Source organism: Rhinolophus ferrumequinum, chromosome 4, assembly GCF_004115265.2.
Source record: "Rhinolophus ferrumequinum isolate MPI-CBG mRhiFer1 chromosome 4, mRhiFer1_v1.p, whole genome shotgun sequence".
NCBI classification, from domain to species: Eukaryota; Metazoa; Chordata; class Mammalia; order Chiroptera; family Rhinolophidae; genus Rhinolophus; species Rhinolophus ferrumequinum.
The window spans coordinates 97,155,153-97,174,952 of NC_046287.1; the positions used below are offsets into that span (position 1 = coordinate 97,155,153).

General features: G+C 42.5%; 1 protein-coding gene across 1 annotated transcript in view; it reads right to left on the minus strand.

The window, feature by feature from the left end:
- Nucleotides 1–19,800, minus strand: part of MIPEP (mitochondrial intermediate peptidase) — a 174,702-nt gene that overhangs the window by 23,909 nt on the left and 130,993 nt on the right. Inside the window, exons 17-18 of the mRNA XM_033105122.1 lie at nucleotides 6,641–6,762; nucleotides 3,460–3,533 (exon numbers count right to left, since the gene is read on the minus strand). Of these exons, the coding sequence (XP_032961013.1) occupies nucleotides 3,460–3,533; nucleotides 6,641–6,762 (196 nt within the window). The remainder of the gene's footprint in view (nucleotides 1–3,459; nucleotides 3,534–6,640; nucleotides 6,763–19,800) is intronic.

Consider the following 19,800-nt stretch of genomic DNA (forward strand, 5'->3'; position numbering starts at 1 on the left):
TCTGTATCCATGGATACGGAACCAGCAGATACTCAAGGTCACCTATATATTCTATTTCTTTACCTTTTGCTACGTACCAGGTTTCCCCCAAAATAAGACTTAGCTGGACAATCAGCTCTAATGCGTCTTTTGGAGCAAAAATTAAAATAAGACCCAGTATTATATTATATATTATATCATATTATAAGAGCTGGTATTATAGTATTATATTATATTATATTATATTATACGTGGTCTTATATTATAGCAAAATAAGATCAGGTCTTATATTAATTTTTGCTCCAAAAGACGCATTAGAGCTGATTGTCCGGTTACATCTTATTTTCGGGGAAACATGGTAATGTAATTCTTTACATTTACCTAGTAAGCAGGTAAATAAAATATATACAGCATCTATTAAAAAAAATCACATTTTGGGGGTGGCCAGATGGCTCAGCTGGTTAGAGCGCGAGCTCTCAACAACAAGGTTGCCAGTTCAGTTCCCATATGGGATGGTGGGCTGCGCCCCCTGCAACTAAAGATTGGAAACAGCGACTGGACTTGGAGCTGAGCTACGCCCTCCACAATTAGATTGAAGCCCAACGACTTGGAGCTGATGGGCCCTGGAGAAACACACTGTTCCCCAATATTCCCCATAAAATTTTTTTAAAGAATCACATTTTCATAAAAGAATAGTATCAACTCGATTGTTTATGGGTTTCTAGTACAACTCTCAGTAATGTCACCAATCATTCCTCCTAGGGATACCCCGGTGATAAGGCTATGAGCCATCATCTATGACATTCCTGTATGGGGGACAGGCTGGCTGCATACGAAAAAATGAGAAGCACATCACAAAGCCAACCCCATAAAGGGACAACAGGCATGGCCTCTTCGCACGTCCCTCCTTCATCTCTGACATGTAACAAACCATGTGAACTAATGAGACACAACAGAACAACAGTCAGGAACATGTTCAAGCTTCAAAGCAGAACCGTTCTATTGTTGGTGTTAACTGAAATCTGAACACTTTATCATCTCTGGTTTGAACTGTGGTCTTGTTTCTCTCTCATGAGTGTGTGAATTTTAGTGTGGAAGATATTAAGTTTCTTAACACAGAAATGTTTCACACGAAGAACAGAATTTTTAGAGAGGTTTTTACGACATTCTTGGAAGTAGAATAGAAAAATATACCAGCCAAACACTGAAAAGGAATTGATTTTTTTTCTTTTGATGGAACCTCATGTAAGCTAATATTTATGTGCAGAGAGCATTTAGATCCTGGTCTCAAAAAGGATAAACAGGGCATAGCTACCATGGAAATGTACCTAACAAAAAGTCCTCATCTGTGAGAAATTCTCATGTGTGAGAAAGCAATCCGTGAAGCGTGTCTTCTGGTCACAACTCACAATGGGCTGTCTACACAGCACCCAAAACTACCAGCTAAAAAGTATACAATTTAAATTACGTGCTGCTTACTAGTATGAGCCAATTAATTTCACTTTTACATGAGTGCAAAACAGGCCCTTATCTCGGTGACCTGTTCCACAACCGTGTGAAGCAGCACAGACTGATAAAGAGGTCTCTGCTGTCAGAAGTCACAGGTTCAAATCCTGGGTCCTCTACCCACTGCCTCATGACTTGGGCCGGGAGCTGGCCTGTTTCATCATCTGTAAAATTGGGGTAATGATAACTCCTACCTCATAGGGTTGCTAGGAGATTAATCAATACACAAAAACCATGTAAAACAGTTACTGGATATAGCAGAGTTCAATAAGGGCCAATCAGGGTCAGCTGGAAAACTCAGGCGACATTAGCATGCTTTCTTTATCTCGAAAGGTCCACTCAGGGGCATAACCAGTGAGGGGAGACCAAAGTGTCACTGGCAGAGGACAGCTGGGCTGTGCTACGTAAAACTGTGGGCTCCCTGGACTGGCTGATTTGTTTTATGAACTTGCTCTGGCATGAGGCAGATGGAGCCTGGGTGAACGCACTTTCCTGGATAAGCCAATTGTAGGCAAGTCCCACAAGACCTGGGCTTTTGTCTAGGTTATAGCGGTACCTTGATTTTCGAATGTAACCCGTTCCAGAAGACCGTTCGAGTTCTAAAACGTTTGAAAACAGCCGACAGATAGGCCTTAGGATCTTGCACTCAGCAGAAGCCGCGTGACATGTTCGACTTCCGAGGCGTGTTCGAAAACCAAAGCATTTGCTTCCAGGTTTACGGCATTTGTAAACTGAAATGTTTGTCAATGGAGACATTCGAAAACCGAGGTACTGTATTTTTCACTGCTTCACCTTCAGCACTCCCACTATAGCCTGGCACATAATTAGCACTCAACAGACACCTGCTCTTCTAAATGAGTAACTGGAGGGCTGCTAAAAAGGGCAACAGGCATTGGGTTGAACAGATCTAGGCAAGAGAACATTTATGTCAGACCCTTATTATTAGGCCTCACTCAATTACTACATGGAAAACAATATTCCCCTAATACTGGAAGTTATTTCCTAAGTGCCATTTTAATCTGGCAGTCAGAGGGATCAACTGCAAATATAATTGTCATTTACTGAAAGTACCCAATAATATTCACATCTTTTGTGAAAGATTTATATTTGTGAAATATTTGTGAGAACATTTTATGAAAAATCAAAACTGTAAAAAGTCACTCACATTTACAACTAAATTTTCAGTGAAAATACTTAAATTTAAAAATTACCCCCCACAAATTATATAGGAAAACAAGCATGGCGATGCCTCATAGAGAAGAGTTAAGTTCTAATTTTTCAACACGTAAAAAATCCAACCCGATGCCTTGGGATCTCTAGCAAATGTGTCGTTAAGTATTCAGCGAAAGAAAGAAAGGAATAAGAAATAGATGAGTTTTTTTTCCCAGTAAAGAAATACATTGTAATCTATTAAAATCAAAAGGCAAATTTTCTGACAATTTGTGACAAATTTAAGACAAAGTTAACAACTTCCCGTATTAGTAACATTTTGAAAGCTAAAGCCTGAGATTTTATCCTGGCATCTAATAAATCACAGTAACTAAAACTTGTTATTTGGGATACAATGAAATAGAGGCTCAGAAAAAAGTACACCGCTGAAGCATCATCTCTTTAAAAGAAAAAAATGTACAGAGAAACTATGAAACAGCATTCATCATAGATGGGGCAAAAACGTAACTCAAAGTTCTGATACTCAAACGTATAAGTCATAGAATGACTTTAAAAAGCCACAGGACATTACCAGAGGGTACGGGGGAGACGGGCTCTAGAAGAAGGTAAAGGGGGTTTAACATATAGTGATGGAAGGAGAACTGACTCTGGGTGGTGAACACACAATGTGAGATATAGATAATGTATTACAGAATTGTACACCTGAAACCTATGTAACTTTACTAACAATTGTCGCCCCAGTGAATTTTAACTTAAAGAAATAAAGCAGCCACAGGACAGTTCCCCGCCCTCGCTTTGGCTTACCTTGCACCATGAGCATGGGCTCCCTGCCCCCACCGTGAGCCAGCATCTCTTGGCGGTAGCGCTCTCCGGTGGCCCTGGGGACACAGGACACTGTTACAGGCACCTGCACACACGGCCCACTTGGCCCCCACTCACACTTCTCTTGAGTTTCTCAAAAGAAGCCAGACTGATGTCATATTCAGAAAAACTGCCACTATGAGACAATGCGGCTCTTTATTTTTTGGCTTCTAAAAATCGAATTCTGATTTGGATTGAGTAAAACCAGGTGTGACATGTTTACTGTAAAAGGCTAACCATATTTTTAGCTGTTTTGTAGCAAGCAATCTGTTTTCGTGGAAAGGATTATTTAGTTCACTTATTAGACAATAAATAAAAGATTATATCCTATTCTCCATCATCTTTAGGATTCTTTTAAAGTGGGATTTGAAATTATTTATACCATCTTGACTTTCATAAAAGAACTTGAGGTGGCACCCAACAAAGAGAGAAAAATAACACTTCGAAATAATAAGGAAGAAAAAGAAAAGCTGGCAAGAGAGGGTTAATTCCAGCAGGAGACCTTGGCTGAGGATAACAGCTAAGGAACAGAAAACTGATGGAGTGTGCGGGTGGCGAGGGAGGGGACAGCTCGCTCCCATCTGCTGATGCCCTCTGTCAGCTGGATTCTATAAGGAACACTGTCTGCAACATGATGGAGGCAGATTTCGAAGAGTTTTTATAGGCAGAAATTCCCCAAGTTCATGGCACCTGGAGACAAGTTATACAGTGCTTCTCTTTCGTATTTTATGGAAAATGCAATTCCTTCAATGCAAATGACGACACACTAGGATGACATAAGTAAATGTTGATATTTTCATTCCATTATTTCTGTAACATCTTTATGTAGGTGATTGTGCAAACATGCTCACTAATCAGAATTTTTGATAGCGTTACTGTATCCAAAATACGCTCACATTGAACACTAATTGGGGTTACATCCTGAAGTAAGCTCTAAGGCAAAGTGCACCACGAAGCAGGAAACCTGGACAGAAGTCAGGGTCCTCTCAGGGGACAGGGGCGGCTGAGCGCACCACCAGACCCTGGCCTGAGGGGCATGGTATCCTCTCCCAACCACTGGCCTATGTGAAACCCCTGCCACAGGCCTCCGGCTCTATGCCAGCCTCACCTATCCTGCCTGGCGTACTGAGGTCGGCGTCCAGCCTGGTGGGTTTTCAAAAGTATCTTTTGACAAAGGTTAGAAATTTTCTAGTCTGATGAGTAGTTTTACTAGCTTACTTTTACAAAGTAATGTCTACAAAAGTGTGGCAATTACATGTCTAGGCAAGAATGCATAGATAAATAAGATGTAAATACTTGGAAATATACGTATTTAGTAGTATGTGGTTTTCTAGTGAAGTGTAGTTCCTTTAAACAAGATCATATTTTGTCTATTTTATAGAAATCTCCAGTAAAGAATTGTAATCCCCAAAATTGATTTATTGTAGTCAATTTGGGCTTTAGATTCTTTGAAAATAATAAAATCTGAAGAGCAGACCAAATGTCTGCAGTGTGCAAAAGGCTGAAGACAAAGTAACATGTGGGTACCAAGCTGTAAAACATTTAAAAATTCTATTACATCAGATTCACGTTTAAAAGATTTGGGAACCGAATGTGATTATTAACTTCTGAGAAAATCCCAACCTATGGCGAATTGTATAAAAGCTGAGGGGGTGGGGGAAGGAGAGAGGGAGACGGGATTAGCAGACCTTACGCCACCTTGTTAACTACGAAGCCTTGAACAAATCATTTATCCTCTCCGAACCTCAGTTTCCTCTTATAAAACACCCGCTCTGCCAAGGCTGCTGCGAATGTAAAATAACATGCCACAGGAACACTCTAGGGCCCGCTAGAAATTTAAGATGCCATTAATCTTAAACCACGTGAAAGCAGGCAAGATAACAGTCATCAGCCATGGCTGCCAGAGAGATATTTGGAGATGTATTTATTGGTGTGGTGAGGAGATAAAATGCTTTCAACGACTATCAGACCAGTCATAATTAGTGGTTTGCTTTCAAAGGAAGCTCCTTCTGAGGACAGGAGAAACCAGGACTGAACTCCTCCCCGCCCTTCCTGCTGTCAGAGGGAGGCCCAGTCAGGGAGGAGGGCGCTCCCCTGTGCTACCCCACCCAGCGGGAGCCTGGTGACTCCCGCCTGCCCCAGCCCCCACGTCCTGCCTGTTGTGGGGAAGGGGCGGGCATCCTGTCTCTCACTGAAATTACCTCGTGGGAGAATTCGAGGCTCGCCACATTCACTGACTAATCTGGTGAACTAGCTCCGGGAGAGGCCGTGGGCTCCGCACAGACACACAAGTCCCTGCAGCCTTCCACGAGGAGAGCTGCACAAGGTCCTATTACCTGATGACGGAGCCGTGGAGCTGGGCTGCTCAGGGGGACACCTGCCAGGCAGGGCAGCAGAGTGCCCTGTGGGGCAGGGACCACACTGTCCAAGTGCTGGTGGGGAAGCAGTTCCCCTCCCCAGACCCCCACTGTCTCCCACAGCCAAGGGAAGTGTGCCAGAGCCAGGCAGAGGGGGAACTTTCCAGAACAGACTGGATGCTAACGTGGACTACCACAGTTTTCAGTGGTGCTGCTCCCAGAAGAAGAAAGCAGTAAGTCCTGTGTTAGGCAGTAAGGAGGAAGTGAGGTGTTCCTTACGAGGGAAGCTTCAGGTGCTTGTACCAAACAGAAGGACACCTGTCAAAGTGACAGGAAGAACCGAGAGCTATAGGGTACTGCCACGGGAGAGGCTGGAAAACTAAGAAAACCCAAGGAGACGATGGACACAAAGCAGTCTGGGCCTATTTTGTACAAAAGCACAGAGCCCTCAGACAAAGGGTCCCTGTGGGTACAAGGGCAGGGCACCAGTCACCATCGGCCATCACTGCGGGTGGCAGCCACGCAGGGCTGCAGCGGGAGGTGGGAGTCAGGGCCCCGCTGTCCCTGGAGCAGGAGGACGGTTCCCGCAGGAAGGGCCTGACAGGGGTTTGGGTTGTGTGACGACTGCCTCATAGAACTCTGGTTTCCTACCAGGTTCAGGCTGTGCGCTGAGCGGCTGAGGTTCTCAGAGTCTGACTCGGGAGGCAGTGGCGTGGGAGGTTACTGAAGGTGAAGAAGGGAACATTTTGTGACAACACCCCCATTACCTGTTAAAAGGATCCTGTAGAAAACATTCCTTCCAAACCATAGAAGCTACTGCCCTGGACATCAGGTAAGAGTAGTATTTGGCACCATAGCCCACAAGGTGGCTGAATCGCAGCTGCCAGGCCTGTCAGAACAGAAGCACAGCACAGGAAAGAATTAAGTCTCTGTGTTTTCGATATTATGTATGAGAACACAAGAAATCTGCAACTGTTTTCCTTTAGATTTCACTCGAGAAGGCCATATCACTCATGATATTAATATTTTTTCACATCTTACATCCCGGACTGTGTCCCCTCAAAATCCCCATGTTGCAGCCCTCACCCCCAGCACCTCAGAATGTGACTGTTTGGAGAGGGGCCTTTAAAAGGGTGACCAAGTTGAAATGCAGTTGAGCCCTGATTCCCCTAATCCTTAGGAGGAAGCGGGGAGACCCCAGGGAGGGGCACACACAGGAAAGACCACGTGAGGACACAGCAAGGTGGCGGCTGTCTGCCAGCCAAGGAGAGAAGCCCTGAGGAAAGCAAACCTGACACCTGACTGTTTTGTACAAGTTTGGCACTGCTGGGATTCATTTCTGTGGCAGAAAGGTAGAGGACAGCCCAGACGCAGCGGCAGGAGTGACGACAGTGCAGCAGGACTGTCCCATCTATGCCAGACTGGTGGAAACACCTGGTCATTGGCACCAGAGGCAATTTCGGGCCTGGCGTCCATTCTCATTGAGGACGATGTAGTTATTCTAAGAAAGGCCACGTGAGTTTTCATGGAAGAATACTCTTCACTGGAAAATTCTTTTCGCATGAATACTGTTCTCTCTCTGTACCTAAAAGCTGAAAATGCTCAGATTCTGCTGGGTTAGGAGGAGGAGGGCATCCAAGTGCAAATGCACAAGCTCACCTAGCACGTGCATTTGCTACCACAAAAGATGGACTTGCAAAAAATGCCCTTAAAAGACATATTTCTGACTTCACAATTTTTACTTTTCTGAAACAAATCTGACATGCACTAATCCACCGTCTTCTAACGTATTCTTTATCCGACATTCACATTTTTAAAAAAATAAATTGAAGGCTCAAGTTTTTTAAATGAAGGTGACCATTATCTAATAAATCTTTTAACTCCTTGGAAAACAAAGTAGAATCCTGACCATAAATCTATAAACTAGATAAGCAAATTCTACCTAACTTATTAAGGAACATATGTTTAAAAAACCAACAAAACAAAAGAAACATAGATGGTTCCTGGGGCCTAGCGGTGCGGCCTAGTTCAGAACACACTCTAAGTCCTACCTCAGCACACAGCGAAGTCCCATGCTAGTTACTCTGTGAGTGTGTTCCACACTTTTCGACAAACATTTTGCCTGGACGAGGAAAAGGAGCTGTTCTAAGGGCAGGCATGCCAGAGCACTCAACTAACGCAGATCGCGAGGATACCAGGGCACGGATGAACGTTATGCTCCCCTTTCTTCCAAGGTGATATGATTGGAAGTCAGCTGGGCACCCTGAGAACGGTGACCTTGAGGGAAAGAGGTGTGCCCTTCCTCCTTGCAGTGCCCATGTGGGCCCATCTGTGAAGGTGTGACCCAGCGATAGGGAAGCGGCAGGCCGAGAGTGCGGTTGCTAACTCCACGGGTCCCCACAGTGCTGCGGGGTGCGCTCACATGGCTGCTACTTTGGGTCCCTTATGGTAACCAGACCTGGATCCTTCCTAAGTCGCCCAGGCACAGGTGCAACCACCATGTAGCACCACGAAAACAGGCAGACTGGTGGGGCTGAAGTGTTTGAAGCTCCACGGTGGCCCTGCCGTGGCTGAGACAATGTGACCACACATTCTCCCACCAACAAGTACCCTCGGGGGGGCAGTGGAGGGCATGGGAAGGTAGAGACAGGCCTAATACCCTGTTTGTATGCAAATGGGATTTAAATTGCAGGCGAATAGCCAAGGACCATCTATGGATCCAATTTTCTTATAACAAATTTTGAATAACTCGTTTTTTAGTCAAAGACTTGGGTCTTTTAGAATTCATTTCTAACCTATATATGGTCTGTATATTCTGTCTTATTCATAAAAGGGGGCTCTATGTCAGCTTTTGTGTTATGCTGGAATCTTAATGGACCACTGGTGATCTTTCTCATATAAAGCCGCTGGGATATGATGGTATCTTTTGTAATGGAATACGGCGGGAGCTTTAACGTGATACTCCACCGATACTGGGTCTCCGGCTATCAATGATGTAAGTCTCTCTCAGGGAGAAAGCCCCAAGATTGGTAGCACACAGTTAAGGGGCTCTGTCTTTGAAAGTTTTTCTTCTTGGGGATCTGCCAGAACAAGTTTGGCAGCCTTTGCAGTACAGAGCTGAGTTTAATTTTGTTTAGATTCGAGCTGAATACAGCTTTGTTTTGTCTTGAAAGCAGGCCTACTTCAATAGTGGCATTTGATTTGAGCTAAGAAATTTCTAGGTTCCTTAGTTTCATCAACGTGTAACTGAGTTCCCACATAAACACAGTCATAAAAATAAGACCTTTCAGAAGCGCAGAAAGAGACATCAGGATTTGTGTAATGCACAATTTCCTGAACCACCACGGCGTCTGCCTTACACCAAAATCCTGACCTGGATACAGATATCTTGGCACAACGCACACCTCGTTGGGTCTTGCTCTTTAATTACAGGTTTGAGTTCAGTACTACACCCCTTCCATACCTCAAGACATGCTAAATAAATTATAGCTACCTGACACCTTTCATCAGCCGTTTATAAATTTATGACACACTAAGACCTACAATTTCATTGCTATTTGACCACAAATGGCTGAATTCCTGCTAATTCAACTTGATATTAAGTCCTGGTTGTCATTTCACTCATCCATCAGGAAAAATGAAAGACAGAATTTCATTTTAAATTCTGGAGTTATTATAGTCTCTTCCTTTTAAATTGAAGTTTTCTTTTTCTTAATGGACATTTGTCAGATGGACAAACGTTTTCGCTCCTCCTTCATTGTGTAATGTGCGGATCTGATCTCAAAACCAAAGGATGCACTTTGGCAGTTTCTGTTCCATCCTGACTAGGAGGGGGGTTTCCCAATCCTAACATGATGCCAAGGCAGGCTATTAAAAACTCCCCTTGAGTTAGATCACCTCAGTGATCCCATACGAAAGACAAAAACACGGAGAAGACGAAGCAACATGGTAGGAACTCAACGGACACTACCTTGCTTTAGAAGTCAGAGGCGGGGCCCCTGACGGTTCTGATTTGCTACAGCCCTTTTCCAACCACACAATTTTCCTCCATCCAAATCGGAGACAGAGCCAGGAATGGAAAGGCAGCAAAGTAGCTGGTTACGTGCTACAATGTCCTCCCTTATCCACCAGGGATGTGTTCCAAGATGCTGAGATTTCTAAAACCAGGATAGTACTACCCCTATACAGTATATATTTCTTCCTATACATACACGCCTATGATAAAGCTTACTTTATAAATTAGGAACAGTACTAGATTAACAATAATGATAATCAAACAGAACAATTAAAACAATATACTGTAATAAAAGCTATACGAATGACTGTGGGGCTAGTATGAGGTAAATAGGATCACCTGAACACCAGTATAAGCACAGCAACACCTCACCAGTCGATCTGATAAGCAAGACGGCTACATAACTAATGGGCCGGGAGTGGGTACAAGAGTGGGTACACAGGACAAAGGGACAATTCACGTGCCAGAGGGGGCAGAGAGGACGGCACGAGATGTCATCATGCTCCCCAGAAGGGCACGCAATTTAAAACTTATGAATTGTTTATTTCTGGAATTTTCCATTTATTATTTTCAGAATGTAGTTGACCATGGGTAAACTGAAACTGCAGAAAGTGAAACCACGAATAAGCGGGACTACTGTGTCTATTTTAGTTTGGAACCTAGAAGAGGGACCAGTGCAGAATAAGCTACACGTTAAATGCTCAATGACTGGATGACCCTTTCTCTTAATCACACTCTCAAGTGTAGCACATCATTTCTTCATTTCTAGCTATATGTACATAAATGCATTTAGCTAAAATTTATTGTAAAACAATCTTATCAATGAAACATTGTAAACTGGGAGAACAGAAACGACACCACTGCTTCCTTGGTGTGCGTCATGCTGAACTGAAATTTCCTTTAAGAGCGTGGACCACGATGCTGTACGTGTGCCTCCACTCTGCACAAGAGGCATTCAACAGCTGTCTGCTGAGGGGACAGATGGACAGATGGGTGGGCCGGTGGACAGACACTAGAAGGTTCGTTCACAGCGATGTGCAATATTACCAACAGACTTTTGACTGAGATGGGGAAGCCAGGTATAACATCCATTTCACAGACAAGGGGCTACAACAGTGCCCAAAACAGCTTTTGGATATCGGGGTGATTACGAATACAAATTTTAATAAGAATTCTTTGATTACATTATTTGATAGGTGATATAAGAATTTGAGGCTACTTTTGGCAGCAGCTCTCCAGGTCTGGGATATGTACAGGGTCTGTGCAGTGCTTCCGAGGGTGTGACTTCAATCCCCTTCATGCTTCATAGAGTCTAAACAAAGATGGGCCAGCAATACCTACAAGTCCATAAAGGCTTATTGTTCAACGTGTGCCCGCTGTAGTTAGGACACCTACATGACAGCAAGAGAGGAGAGGAAGAAGCCAATGCCTGAGCCGGTCTGGGTGGACAGACCATGGTGACTCTTCACATTCTGCACACACGATGCTGTTGGCCTGTGGAGTGTCACCTCATGATACCAAGTCTTTATCCAAGTGTTGAACGAAGAACCACAGTGGAGACCAGAGGAGGGAGCCTCCTGTCTGCCCTCACTCTCTCTGAATGTGTGTTTACGATGTATGTATATATTTTCCATGAATTAATATAGACTAGTATTTCTAATTTGATAAAAGTCCCTATTGACATTTTACCAAAACCCATGCAACACCAGTGACAAATAAACGGAACACTCAATTTTGAATATGAAGTGATTTAACATGTAACACAACTATTGTGTTGCATACACGCTCAGGTGGTTCCCATGATCCTGTCTTCCCGTTCACGCCTGTGTGAAATCTCCTCCCCTTGAATGTGGACAGGGCCCGTGCCTTGCTTCTAACCAACAGAGTATGGCAAAGGTGATGGGACGCCACTCCCAGGGTTAGTTGAGGTATACAGAATGACTCCTTCTGGCTAGCGGACTCACTCTAGAAAACCTCCTTGTAGCCTAGGGAAGCCAGAAGCCATGTCGGGAAAGCCCAGCTGGCAGGGAACTGGGGGCACCCTGTAGAATCTGGGTGGAGGGATTTAAGACCTGGGCGTGGCCTCTGAGAGACGGGTGCCCTGTAGCTGACAGCCAGCAAAAAGTCAGGGCCCTCGGTCCCAGCTGCAAAGATATGAACTCTGCCAACCACTTGGGAGAAGCAGTCAAGCCCTCAGATGACTTGCTGCCCAGCTAACACCTCAACTGCAGCCTTGTGGGAACCCCAAGCATAAGATGCAGCTAGGTATCTCTGCCTTCTGACCCACTGAAACCACAAGGTGTGACTGCTTTAAGTCACTAAGTTTGTTACATAGCAACAGAAAACTGATACGAATATCTATTTCAAAAAATAAGAGTTGTGTTCAGAAATACTATTAAGAGAAATAAATCCCTGAAAATATGGGAGGGATAACTACAGTCATTACATGTATATCCTGTGTCTTCATGAAAATCTTTTGAGGAAGGTACTTTTATAAATATTTTATAAATACTGTAACACTGTATAGTTTACAAAGAGACTCAAAAGAGGGTCATTTGGTCAAGTCTACTGGCAGAGATTGTTAAGTGGCCCCTCCTCATTTCCTCTTCTTCCTCTTAGAAACAGAATCACATCTCCCCCTACTAAACCTGAGCAAGGCTTGTTTGTGGTCGTTCTGGAAGAGACTACATTTCCCAGGTTTTCTTCTTGAGGCTCAGCGTTGCTATGAAACTACATTTCCAAGCAGATGTGAGTGGAGGTAATGTGTACAACTGGGTCCCTCAAAAGAAAGCTGCTCGTCTTCCACATTCTCTTTCTGCTTTCCTGCTAGCCTTGAAAAACTGAAAACTGGAACCACCACCTTGGACTCAAAGATAAAAGCCGTATGTTCAGGAGCCACCAGCTCAACAGCCCCACCTGCTCACCTGTGCCTTGTTAGGCAAAAGGAAATGAACTTTATTTTAATAATTGTATTTTGGGAGTCTTTCTCACAGCAACTTAGCCTGCACTCCAACTGGCAATCACACAGGTCAGACACGTGGGGGACAGGATTCAGAGTCAGGTGTCTTTCTAAATTCAAAGCCCATGCTTTCTTGCTCCTTCATATTGCACATCTGAAAGTAGCTAATTATGTGACTTACTGCTTCCTACAAGTGTGAAAATTATAACCACTTTGATTTCAAATTCCTAACTCCCAAAACATACTCCTATGCCAGATTTGTATGTTTATATTTGATACCTGCCCTCTCTCTCTCTCTGAACGTGTGTTTATGATGTATGTATATATTTTCCATGAATTAATATAGACTAGTATTTCTAATTTGATAAAAGTCAAAAATTAAGTTGTAACTTAATTTTTATAGCTAAAAAAGAAAGTCCTTACACAAGTGATAATAACAGTAAGAATTATAATAAGATGTAAACAGTACTGGACCTGGGGGAGGCTTCTGGGACGAGGGGGTAGCCTATAGCTGACAGCTAGCAAGAAGATGGCTTTAGTATAATGATACTAATCCTAATTATAGTAATAAGAGTAAGTTAAAATGTTAATACTGCTCTCCAATATGTAAAAATATGTATCAGGCACAAATCCTTCTCTACATTACCATACAAATCTGAATAATCTCCAAAAGTGCCACTATGAGAATTTTATAGCATCCTAATGACAATTACAAAATATTTTCCGTGCTACCAGAATTATGGCCTATTTTAAGGACAGTGGACCAAGTTTTATAAGAAAAAAATCACTGCTAACAAACTGACTAAACCTCGTGAGGCAATTTATAGTACTATTAGCCATATTGTCAATGATGAACAAAATATTAAGTAGGAGTACATCTGTTTAGTATGACAACCTCAACTATCAATTTTATTTTGCACATGGATATTGAAAAATAAAGCTTTGAAACACGAAACAAAAAAATCCCTGGAAATATTGGATTGTGCCTATCAAATCTAGTCCATTAGCAGAGCAAAGATGTAACTGATTCAAATGGGAATGTGCTTATTAATAAAACATGGATAGGTAATATGAATCTAATTAAATGAGATAATAAATGAACAGCAGCAAGCATGGAACTGGAACCAAGACGTGCTGGCTATTATCTTCCTAATCAAAGTTCCTTAACACTGCTTTTCCCCTTGCCTGGAACATCGCAAGAGAAAAACGCAGATTCCTCTTCATTCTAAAAATAACCCATGGTCAAGTAATGAGGACTTTTAGAGAATATGATGACTTCTGTGGTCAGGAAAGCACCTCGGAGAGCGAGGAGAGCCCTTGCAGAAACAAGACACAATCAAGCAAGTCATGTTAATACATTCACCAAAAGAAGGAGGATATTAAAACAAGAGAAAACAATTAACAAAATGGCAGCAGTAACTCCATACCTATTAATAATCACTCTAAATGTAAATGGACTACACTTTCCAATCAAAAGACCCAATTATATGCTGCTGACAAAAGACTCACTTCAGCTTTAAGGACACGCAAAGGCTCAAAGTGAAGGGATAGAAAAAGATATTACCTGCAAATGGAAAACAAAAGGCAGCAGGGGAAGCTATACTTATATTAGACAAAATAAAATTTAAGCCAAAAATGATAAGACACAAAGAAGGTCGTTATATAATGATAAAGGAATCAATTCATCAAGAAGATATAATAGTCATAAATACAACCAACATAATATAAGCAACCAACATAGGAGCACCTAAATATATTAAGCAAATAACAACAGATCTGACGGATAAAATAGACAACCATAGAGTATTAGTAGGGAAATTGAATACCCCACATTCAACAATGGATAGATCATCCAGACAGAAAATCAACAGGGAAATGCTGGATTTGAACCATATTTTATACCAAATGGACCTAACAGGCATATACAGAACATTCCATCCTACAGAAGCAAAATATACATTCTTCTGAAGCATGCACAGAACATTCCCTGGCATAGATTATGTGATAGGTAACAAAAAGAACCTTAGCAAATTTTAAAAGGTTTAATACCAAGTATCTTTGCCGACCATGTGGCATAATACTAGATATAATAACAAATGGAAAGCTTGAAAATTCACAAATATTGGAAATTAAACATCATGTTCCTGAAAAACCAATGGGTCAAACAAGGTATCAGAAGGAAAATTGAAAATTATCTTAAACAAACAAAAATGGAAGCACAACATATCAAAACCTATGGGATGCTGCAAAAGCAGTTCTAAGAGAGAAGTTTATAGCCATAAACGCCTATATTTAAGAAAAATGAAAGATCACAAATAACTTTACACCCCAAAAAACTAGACAAAGAAGAATAAAGTAAACCTAAAGTTAGTATAAGGAAGGAAATGACAAAGGTCAGAGTGGAAATAATTGAAATAAAGCCTAAAAAGACAAGAAAAAAGATCAATGACTAAAGCAGCTGGTTTAGTCTTTTTTTAAAGACAAAAACAAAACAAAACACAATACACAAAATCGTACACAATACAGAAAAATTAACTCAAAAAGGATTATCGATTTGAAGAAAACATAGGAGGTGAGTTCCTTGACATCAGTCTTGTCATTACTTTTTTGGATTTGACACCAAAAGCAAAGGCAAAAAAAAAGCAAAAATAAATCAGTGGGACCACATCAAACTAAAAAGCTTCTGCATAGCAAAGGAAGACATCAAAAGAAAAGGCAACCCATGGAATGGGAAATATATTTGCAAACCACATATACAATAAGATGTAATTATTCAAAATATATAAGAATTCATACAACTCAATAACAAAAACACAATCCCATTTAAAAGTGGGCAACAGACCTGAAGAGACATTTTTCCAAAGACGATGTACAAATGGCCAACAGGTACATGAAAAGATGCTCAACATCACTAATCAGCAGGGAAATGCAAATCAAAACCACAATGAGATGTCACCTCACACCTTTTAGAATGACTATCACCAAAAAGACAAGAGATAACAAGTGTTGCTAAGGATTTGGAGAAAAGGAAACGCTTGTGCACTGTTGGTGAGAATGTAAATTGGTACAGCCACGATGGAAAAACAGTGTGGAGGTTCCCCAAGAACTTTAAAATAGAACCACTTTATGATCCAGCAATTCCACTTCTGGCATATACCCAAAGGAAATAAAAACATGATTTCAACATGATATCTACACCCCCATGTTCATCGCAGCATTCTTCACAACAGCCAAGGTATGGAAACACCTTAAGCGTCCATTAATGGATGAATGAATTAAAAAAAATTTTGTGCATATATATGTATATAGGTACATATATATATGATGCATATACATATTTATCTATTACCTACATCTCTATCTATAGATAGATACACCTATATCTATAGATATCTATATATACATATATAGAGATATATGGATTATTCAGCCTTAAAAATAAGGGAATCCTATCATTTGCAACAATGTGGATGAAACTGGAGGGCATTATGTTAAGTGAAAAAAGCCAAACAGAGGAAGACAAATACTGCATAGTATCACTTACACATGAAATCTAAAAAAAAAGTCAAACTCATAGAAGCCGAGAGAAAAGCGGGTGCCAGGGCCTGGGGGTGAGGGAAATGGGAGCCTGGTAAACGGGCACACACTTTCGTTGTAAGATGAGTAAGTCCTGAGGACCTGATGCACCGCCTGGTGACTGGCTGCTAACCCTGTACACTATACATTGTGCAACTGAAATTTTCTAAGATAGAAGAACTGAAATGGCCTCTCACACATACACAAAGGAGGTAAATGAGGTGACAGACGTGTTAATTAATGGAATGGGGAATCCTTTCACAACGTATATCAAATTATCACATTGTCCACTTTAAAAGATCTTACAGTTTTATTTGTTGATTACACCTCAACAAAGAGAAGAAAAAGAACACACACACATTAAGAAGCAAAAGAAAAGGGACACTGCTTCTGTGCTCATTATGACTGAGAGCAGTTCAACACAGGAGGGAGGTGTACGCGTACAGTAAGACAGACACGCAAGTAAACACGGACAGGATGTGACCGCGCTTTCTAGACGATGGGGTTTTCTGCTCATGCATAAAAGTGATGCAGAAGGGGCAGTGACCTCTCAAGGTGGCTACAAGTCCAAAAGTAGGTGCGTAACCCATGGGCTCCACACAGGTGTACAAGGAATGCAGGTGGCAGGGTGGAGAACAGACAAAATCCGTCAGTGCAGGTGGCCTCTTGAACTCGTACTTCATTCCTCCAGGGGCCTGGCTCAGAGTTCTCACCAGCCTCTCCAAGCCCCCTTGGAGCGGGCAGCCAGGGGCCCTGTCCTGTAAGGGAAAGTTGCCATACAAAAGGGGAAGGACAAACGGAACAATTGGATGTCCAGCAGGGCTTATCGACTTCCTGTATTAAACAGGCAGGGAAAAGCTGGGATTTTTCCCTTGGGCCCTTTGCCTGCTGGACATCATCTCCTGTCACTCTACTCCTCACTCTGCTTTTGTGCTGGTCAGAGAACACAACAGGCGAGCGACTGCTCCTGCTAGTCTTCTCTCTGCCTCAGACACTCTTCCCCCAGAGACACCTGTGTGGCCCGCTCCCTCACTTTCTTCACTTTCTTTTCAAATGGTATTACTGTCAAGGCCTTCTCTGAAGATAAGGAAGGGACACTGCCCTTCACTCAGTGTTAGCTGTGGGCACGCACAGAGGTCTTCCCACCTTCAGTTTTCCTACTGCTCCCTACTCCCCAGCAGCTGGCCCTGACATTCCACCTCTGTCCTCATGGCAGTAGGGACCCACTTGTCCCTTGGGTCCCTGCTCAACCTCGCCCACCGACAGAGGCCTGTGCTGGTGAGTTCCCACAACATGCCCTCTTGCTTGGTCAGGGCCTGCTTGCCCTGCCCGCTGGGTTGAGGAGCTCCCAAGGTTGGACTGGGTGCCCAGCGGCCCCCCCTGGCCTCCGCCCCCAACGTTCTCCCCTTTAACCTAATTGGTCAGCACCTGAAAAGAGCATGGTGGAATGGCTGGGGGAGGGTGCAATGATTTATGGAAGTGAGGGATGAAAACACACTTGTTTAATATTTTCCAAATATTATCCCCATCCCAAATGAGTTTTTACTGTGCCCTGAAGTCCTCAGAGAGAAAACTGGAGAGCCCCTTCTTCCTTCTCTGAACTCCCAGAGCCGTGCTACCTGCACAGGCAGCAAGGGGGCTACTTACAGACGTACACATTCCCTTCCTCTTCTCTTAGGGGCTGACACACAGGGGTTAAGCCTGTGGACTCAAAAAATGTCTATCTTTCCAAAATTCACTGAATGCATGCCGGGCACTGCTACAGAAGGGGAATTCACGGCCACACAGCCTTTTGGGGAGACAGGCACTCACAAAAGGGTCACCTGGCTGACGTGGCCAGTGCCCTGTGAGTCCGGCTCACCACTGACCACTGTGTGACCGGCACCAGACGGGAATGGCCTCCCTAAATCCTCATCCTGAGCGTGTGGCCGTGACCACACTCACCGCACAGAACTGCACTGGGGGATAAAAGAGAGGAAGGAAGGAAAAGTGTGCAGTGTGCTGGCGCTGGAGGATGGCTCTGTCAGCTACTCACAGCGCCTAGCTGGGATAGGCGATGGTAGCCGGGAAACTACCACAAACCGCTCTGTTATTCTGTGCCTAGCACAGTGTCCCCAGCTAATATTCACAAAGAGATACAAAGGGCAGAAAAGTGAGAATCCAACGACTGTACGTTAGACACAACTGATATCTGTGAGTCCAGATTCTCTTTCTGTCATTAACTGGTTCAATAATAGCTAACATTATAAAGATTTCAACAAATAGGTAAAAAATAACTGATCAATTTACTGACTACACGCACATACATACATGAATTTCTGAAGTGACAAAACAAAATTAAAATAGTTACTCTTATTAACGTCTCTCACAGAATTAGGCCAAGGTATGTTGGTGATACTGAAAACTGCATGACTCTGAGGCAGATTATTCTCTAATAGTCACATTATTTCATCTCTGAAATCTGGTATCTGCAGATAACACCTTCATTGAATGGGATCTTCCCTATTAACCCTTCCCTGATAACTTTAAATGATTTACACAACTTCATTGGTTTGAATAACTGCTACTTTCAAACTTATTTTCTAACTCTACGGCTAAAGATTCCTTCAGATCATATTAAAAAGAATATTTTATTAACTTTCATTTACGTTGCCTAAGATGTACAGAGAAGTTAGATGTGTGCAGTTAGGAGATATGTCTCACTAAGGGTTACGCTCCCAGTAAGACCAAACCAAGTTAATAAAGATGGTACAAAACACCTTCACCTCCAGGAATACATAATAACCACCCCCCTGCCCTCTATGTAATAGTGTGAAGGTGTTCCAGAAGTTTATTAAGTAATGGCATATTCTGAAGTGCAGCCCAGGGCTTGCGATAGTATGTCATCTGCAGGTCGTGTTACTACCTGTATTTTGGACAGGGTAACTGACAAAACTAAACTACGTGACTGATCTACTGAAATTACTAGGGCTGTCTGCTTTCTATCAACATGTCGTCAATCCTCCCTGATTATCTTGTCTGAAGAATTTCCAAAATTCCTGATGCAACAGCTTTTAGCAATTTCTCACAAAAAGAAACTGCGATAGTTACAGTTTGAAACATATGGAAAACCTGCATGATGCCAAACAGTACATATTCCTGCAATTCAAACAAAGTGTCAGATAAACGCAATCAACACCTTAGGTTAAAATCTGTAGTCACTATAAATATGAGGCACCTGAGTATTAATGTAACTTCCTATAAAAGTGGTGTCGACTTGCATCATTTTATACTGTCATAATAGTAAGACTTATATGTTGGTTTTCTTATTCTCACATCTCCTAAATTTGAAAGTTCAAGGTGTCATCTTCAAAAGGGTCATTCAGCCAGGAGTGATG